This window comes from Mus caroli, chromosome 4, assembly GCF_900094665.2.
Source record: "Mus caroli chromosome 4, CAROLI_EIJ_v1.1, whole genome shotgun sequence".
Classification (NCBI taxonomy): Eukaryota; Metazoa; Chordata; class Mammalia; order Rodentia; family Muridae; genus Mus; species Mus caroli.
In genome coordinates, this window is record NC_034573.1 from 137,672,014 (window position 1) to 137,678,626 (window position 6,613).

At 42.2% G+C, this 6,613-nt stretch overlaps 1 protein-coding gene across 1 annotated transcript in view; it reads right to left on the reverse strand.

Annotated features, from left to right (window-relative positions):
- The window catches only part of LOC110293455 (zinc finger protein 431-like), an 11,935-nt gene extending 6,108 nt beyond the window's left edge, over positions 1-5,827 (reverse strand). The window contains exon 1 of the mRNA XM_029476455.1: positions 5,811-5,827. Coding sequence (XP_029332315.1) covers positions 5,811-5,827 — 17 coding nt within the window. The remainder of the gene's footprint in view (positions 1-5,810) is intronic.
- Positions 5,828-6,613: the final 786 nt, after the last annotated feature.

The following is a 6,613-nucleotide window of genomic DNA, read 5'->3' on the forward strand; positions in this document are numbered from 1 at the left end:
TTTTTTTCCGAGACAGCCCTGGCTGTCCTGGAACTCACTCTGTAGACCACGCTGGACTTGAACTCAGAAATCCTCCTGCCTCTGCCTCGCCTCCCAAGTGCTGGGATTAAAGGCCAGCGCCACCACGCCTGGCTGGAGGTGTCTACTAAAAAGGGAGCGCCTGCTACTTTACTCCAGAATTTTGTTATAGACCAAGAATACATTCTTACTTAGAAAGCCGCAGGTTGGTCCCGCCACATACCAACTGCTACAGTTTTCTCTCTTCTTTCATTTCCCTGTCCCCATTTCTTTATTGTACATAAAGTAACTGGTGTATGTACACAAGCATAGTGCTCTCTCTTTCTTTTCCTTTTTTAAACGAAATGGCCAATGTTCTGTTCTGGTTGACATCAGATGGAGATGGTCTGGGGAAAAGTACTGGGTCTGTGAAGACACCCCCCTCTCCATAGTGGCACGCTCATTCAGTTGTTGTTTTGTTTTGTTTTGTTTTGTTTTTTGAGACAGGGTTTCTCTGTGTAGCCCTGCCTGTCCTGGAACTCACTTTGTAAACCACGCTGGCCTCGGCTCATTCAGCTCTTATCTTTATATTCCAGTAAGTTATTTTGCTCTCATTGTTTTAACAAAAGAACCCATCAACACCAAATCTTTGCATACCTTTGTCATTAGAGAATTTTAATGTTTTTCATTTAGCATTGTAAAACAAAGGACAATTTTATAACTTTTTTGTCTTAGGGTTTCTATTCCTGCACAAACATCATGACCAAGAAGCAAGTTGGGGAGGAAAGGGTTTATTCAGCTTACACTTCTATACTGCTGTTCATCACCAAGGAAGTCAAGACTGGAACTCAAGCAGGTCAGGAAGCAGGAACTGATGCAGAGGCCATGGAGGGATGTTCCTTACTGGCTTGCTTCCCCTGGCTTGTTCAGCCTGCTCTCTTATAGAACCCAGACTACCAGCCCAGAGATGGTCCCACCCACAAGGGGCCTTTCCTCCTTGATCACTAATTGAGAAAATGCCAAGCTCCTTTCTCTGTGATGACTTCAGCTGTGTCAGGTTGACACAAAACTAGCCAGTACACTTTTTTTGTATGTAACTGTTACATGTAGGGCAATCTGTCTTTAAGTACAGATAAATTACTCCTGAACAAAATGATCCTAGATAGTTTTCCCTTCAAGTCAAGTGTTTTGTTGTTTAAATAAACTTCTTGTTTAAAATGAAAAAAAAAAAAAAAAGAATGAGGACATCATGAGTTTTTTCAGGCAAATGGATGGAACTAGAAAATATTATCCTGAGTGAGGGAACTAAGACCCAAAAGGACATGCATGTTATGTACTCACTAATAAGTGGATATTAGCCAAAAAAAAAAAAAAAAGTACAGAATACCCAGGATACAATCCACAGAACTCAAGAAGGTTAACACGTAGAAGGGCCCAAGTGAGAATGCTTCAATCCCACTTAGGAGGGAGAAGAAAGCAGAGAGCAGAGGGAGGGAGGGACCTGGGTGGGAGAGGAAAGAGGGAGAGGAAAAGGGGAACATGATCAGGTGTGTGGGGGTGGGGGGAGAAAAGCCCTGAGGGCCAGCAGAATGAATGGAAATATGGAACCTGGGGACTGGGAGGGAAGGGACCCTCTAGAATGTACCATAGACCTGGTAAGTGAAAGACTCTCAGGACTCAAAGGGAGGGACCCTAGAGGAAATGCCCAACAGTGGGGAGAGGAAACTTGTAGAGTCTGCCTCCTGTGGAAAGACCCCATCAAGTGGAGGGGTGGGGTTGCTATCACACAAGTCAAAAACTCTGACCCAGAATTGTTCCTATCTAAAAGAACCGCAGGTACAAATATGGAGAAGAGAATGAGGGAAAGGAAGTCCAGTGATTGGACCAAAGTGGGATCCACCTCAAGGGGAGGCTCCAAGGCCACATTATTACTGATGCTATGGTGTGCTTACAGACAGGAGCCTGGCATGGCTGTGTTCCAAGAGGCCCAACAAGCAGCTGACTGAGACAGATGCAGATCCTTACACCCAACCAATGAACTGAAGTCGGGGACCGCTGTGGTTGAATTAGGGGAAGGGTGGAAGAAGATGTGGAGGAGGCATGCCCCATAGGAAGACCAGAAGTTTCAACAAACCCCTGAGATCTCTCCGACACTGAGCCACCAATCAGGCAGCATACAAAAGCTGGGCTGAGGCCCCTAACACATATACAGCAGAGGACTGCCTGGTCTGGCTTCAGTCAGAGAAGCACCTAACCCTCCATAGATTTGAGGCCCCAGGGAATGGGAGGGCCTGGTGTGTGTGTGTGGGGGGGGGCATACAGGGGAGAGGAGGAATGGGATGAGGAATTGTGGGAGAGTGGACAGGGGTTGGTTATGACTGAACTGTTATCTCCTCTTATGATAAAGAAAATGGTCTATTTAGGGTCACTTGGGTGCTATATTGTTTCCTGTGATGGATGAATAAACTTAAGTCTGCACCAGTGTGAGGAAACGCAAACTTTTAAAAGCCAAATGCAAGAAAGCAGACTGTTAAAGAAACCGTGTGTGTGCACTAACTGCTTTATGAGTCATAAGCCCTTCCGAAAACAAGCCTCTTTCTGTTTTTATGCGCATGTTTACATGTGTTACAGAGAACGTCTTTGATGTGTGTGCAGGTGACGCACCAGAGAAGAGGGTGTCAGATCCCCTGGATCTTAGGTAGCAAGGGGTTAAGGGTCTCCCAATGTGGGTTGTGTGCTGGTACCTTAAGTCAAGTGAACTCCAAGAATATTTTCTGAGTGACTTGCCCAGAATATATACTTTTTATTCAATAAATGAAAATTCCTAAACAGTTTAACAACAAAAACCTAAAGAAAGAAAGAAGTAAATAAAAGATCCCTGAGATCATTATTAAGAAGTTCAGTAGCCGGGCGTGGTGGCGCACGCCTTTAATCCCAGCACTTGGGAGGCAGAGGCAGGCGGATTTCTGAGTTCGAGGCCAGCCTGGTCTACAAAGTGAGTTCCAGGACAGCCAGAGCTATACAGANAAACCCTGTCTCGAAAAACCAAAAAAAAAAAAAAAAANAAGTTCAGTGTGGGACCAGGTAGGATGCCTCCAGACCTTCCCCACACTCTCGGACCTGAGACCAAACAGCAGGGTTGCCCCTAGTGAGCAGCCTCCTCTCCCCCTGCCCATACCGTCTGTACAGATCGTCCCCATCTGCCCTGATAATGGGAGAATTCAATATCACTTCACCAACAGACAAGGTCCTCCAGATAAAGACTGAACAGGGAAATTCTACAACTGACTGTTTAAAAAAAAAAAAAAAAAAAGTGAAGGGGGTTGGAGAGATGACTCAGTGGTTAAGAACACTGACTGCTCTTCCGAAGGTCCTGAGTTCAAATCCCAGCAACCACATGGTGGCTCACAACCACCTGATGCGTCTGAAGATAGCTACAGTGTACTTAATGAATAAATCTTTAGGCCTGAGCAAGCAGGGACTGAGCAAGTAGAGTTGACCTGAGCAAGTGGGGCGACCAGAGCAACCGGAGCAAGCAGAGGTCCTAAAAATTCAATTCCCAACAACCATATGAAGGCTCACAACCAGCTGTACATGTACTCATATACATAAAATAAATAAATCTTTTAAAAAAAGAAGATTGAACAAAAAAGGATAAAGACAAATTCCCCACATGAAAATAGAAGCAAAAATACTCAATAAAATACTTGTAAACTGAATCAAAGAACAGATCAAAAAGATCACCTACATTGTTAGAGTAGGTCTCATCCCAAAGATGCAGAGATGGTTCAACATACGAAAATGAGTAAATATAATCCACAATATAAATAAACTCACACATACACACTCACACACCAAGAAAAACAACAACAAACACCAATCACAATATCATCTCATTAGATTTCAAACAGGCCTTTCACAAAATCCAGCACCAATACATGATAAAAGTCTTGGAGAAATTAGAGCTATAAGGGACATACCTAAACTTCTGAATACATTTACAGCCAACATCAAATTAAATGGAGAAAAACTCAAAACAGTTACACTAAACTCGGGAACAAGACAAAGTCGTCTAATCTCACCCTATCTATTGAATACAGTGCTTGAAGTTCTAGCTAGAGCAATAAGGCAACTGGAAGAGATCAAGGGCATATACTTTGGAAAGGAAAAACGCAAGTATCCTAACTGGCAGATGATATGGTAGTATACATAAGTAACCCTGAAAATTCACTATCAAATTCCTACAGCTAATAAGCACTTTTAGGAAAGTGGCTGGATCAAAGATTAACATTAAAAAAACAACAACAACAACAACAGTAGCTTGCCTATATAAACATGACAAAGAGAGTGAGAAAGAAATCAGGCAAACAACAGCCTTCACAATAGCCTTAAATAATATCAAATATACTATAGTACACCCCCCTCAAAAAGAGAGAAAGAAAGACTTGTATGATAAAAACTTCAAGTCTTTGAAAAATGAAATTGAAGAATGTATCAGGAAGTGTAAAAAAAAAAAAAAATCTCTCACGCTCATGGAACAGTTGGATTAACACAGTAAAAACAGCCATCCTACAAAACACCAATCTACAGATCCAAATTAGTCCCTATCAAAATTACAACAGAATTGTTTACAGACCTGGAAAGAAGAATTCCAACACTTCATATGGAATAACAAAACCCACGATTACTAAAATAATCCTGAACAAAAGAACTGCATGGTATTGGCATAAAGTCAGACAATGTTGATCATCAATGGAATCAAATGGAAAACCCAGACACAACCCCACCCATGTCAGGACACCCGATTTTTGATTACAGAATTCACAAATACACAATAGAACAAAGACAGTACCTTCAAAGAATGGGGCTGGTTATACTGTATCTCTACATAAAGAAGAATGCAAATAAATTCATATTCATCACCCTGAAATAAACTCAAGACCAAGTGGGATGGAAGACCCCAAAATAAACCAGACATACTGAAACTGTTAGAAGAGAATGTGAAGAAAAGCGCTGAAGGCGCTGGCACAGGAGACAACCTTCTGAACAGAATACCAATGGCTCAGGCTCTATCTAAGACCAACAATTAATATATGGGACCTCATGAATCTGAAAAGCTTCTCTAAGGCAAAAAGCACAGTGAACTGGACAAAGAGACAAGGCAGCCTAAGGAATGGGAAAAGATGTTTACCAACTGTGTATATTACACAGACAGAGACCTACTATACAAAATGTATAACGAACTCAAGAAACTTGATGGTCAAAGAACAAACAATTCTATTTAAAACTGGGGTACAGAGCTAAGCAGAATTCCCAAAAGAGGAAGCTCACATGGCCTAGAAACACTTAAAAATGTTGAATAACGGCTGGGCGGTGGAGGCGTACGCCTTTAATCCTAGCACTTGGGAGGCAGAGGCAGGTGGATTTCTGGGTTCGAGGCCAGTCTGGTCTACAGAGTGAGTTCCAGGACAGCCAGGGCTACACAGAGAAACTCTGTCTCGAGAAAACAAAAACAAACAAACAAACAAAAAGGAAATGTTGAACATTACTAGCTATCACAGAAATGCAAATGGAACTACTTTGAGGTTTTTTTAAAAATACATGTCAGAATAGCTAATGACAATAATAAAAGTGACAGCTCATGCCGGCTAGGATGTGGAGCAAGGGGACCACTCTTACATTGTTTGTGGGAGGGCAAACTAATACAGACACTATGGAAATCAATATTGTGTTTCCTCAGAAAACTGGAAATTCCTTCAAGACTCAGCTTGGGCATTATTCCCAAAAAATGCTCCATTCTACCAGAAGGACACCTGCTCAAGATGTTCATAGTGGCTTTAACCACACTGGACAGAAACTGGAAATGAGCTAGATTTCTCTCAAATGAAGAATGGGTAAAGAAAATGTGGTACGTTTACACAACGGAGTACTACTCAGCTGTTTAAAAAATGACATTAAGACATTTACAAGAAATAGATGTAACTAGAAAAAAAAATCAGGATTAAGTGGGTTAACTAAAACCCAGAAGTATGAATATGGCATACATTCACTTATAAATTGATAGTAGCTATTAGGTTAATGATAAGTCAGCTACAGTCCACAGACCCAGAGAAGACAGGGAAAGAGGAGAGCTATAGAGGGAAATGTGTATCTCTCTGAAAAGGAGAAATAGAAAAGATTCTGAGGGTGGACTGGGGGTGAATGGGCACAGAAGTAGGAGGGATCAGTTGAGAGGTGAAGAAAGTTCGGTGCAGGGAGGAACAGCTGAAAGTAGGGGAGTACTGGGGAGTTGAGCTAGATACCTATAGCACTGGTGACTTCCTAGAGTCTATGAAGATGACCTTAGTGAGAACTCCTAGTAATGGAAAATGCAGACTCTAAACTGGCCATCCTTTGTAGAAAATCAGGGTTTCAGTGGTGGCTTACATTTGGTTGAGATGTTGTCAAGGAGATCCCAAGGAGATTCCAACAACCCAGGCTGATGCTGGGCCAGAAGGTTGGTCTCTGAAAATGGGAGAAAGGCCACATTGCTGAGGAAAACTTCTACACAGCTCACTGAATGTAGAGTTGTCAAGCAAGTGCAGGCTTGGGTATTCACTACTATATTCTGGTCTCT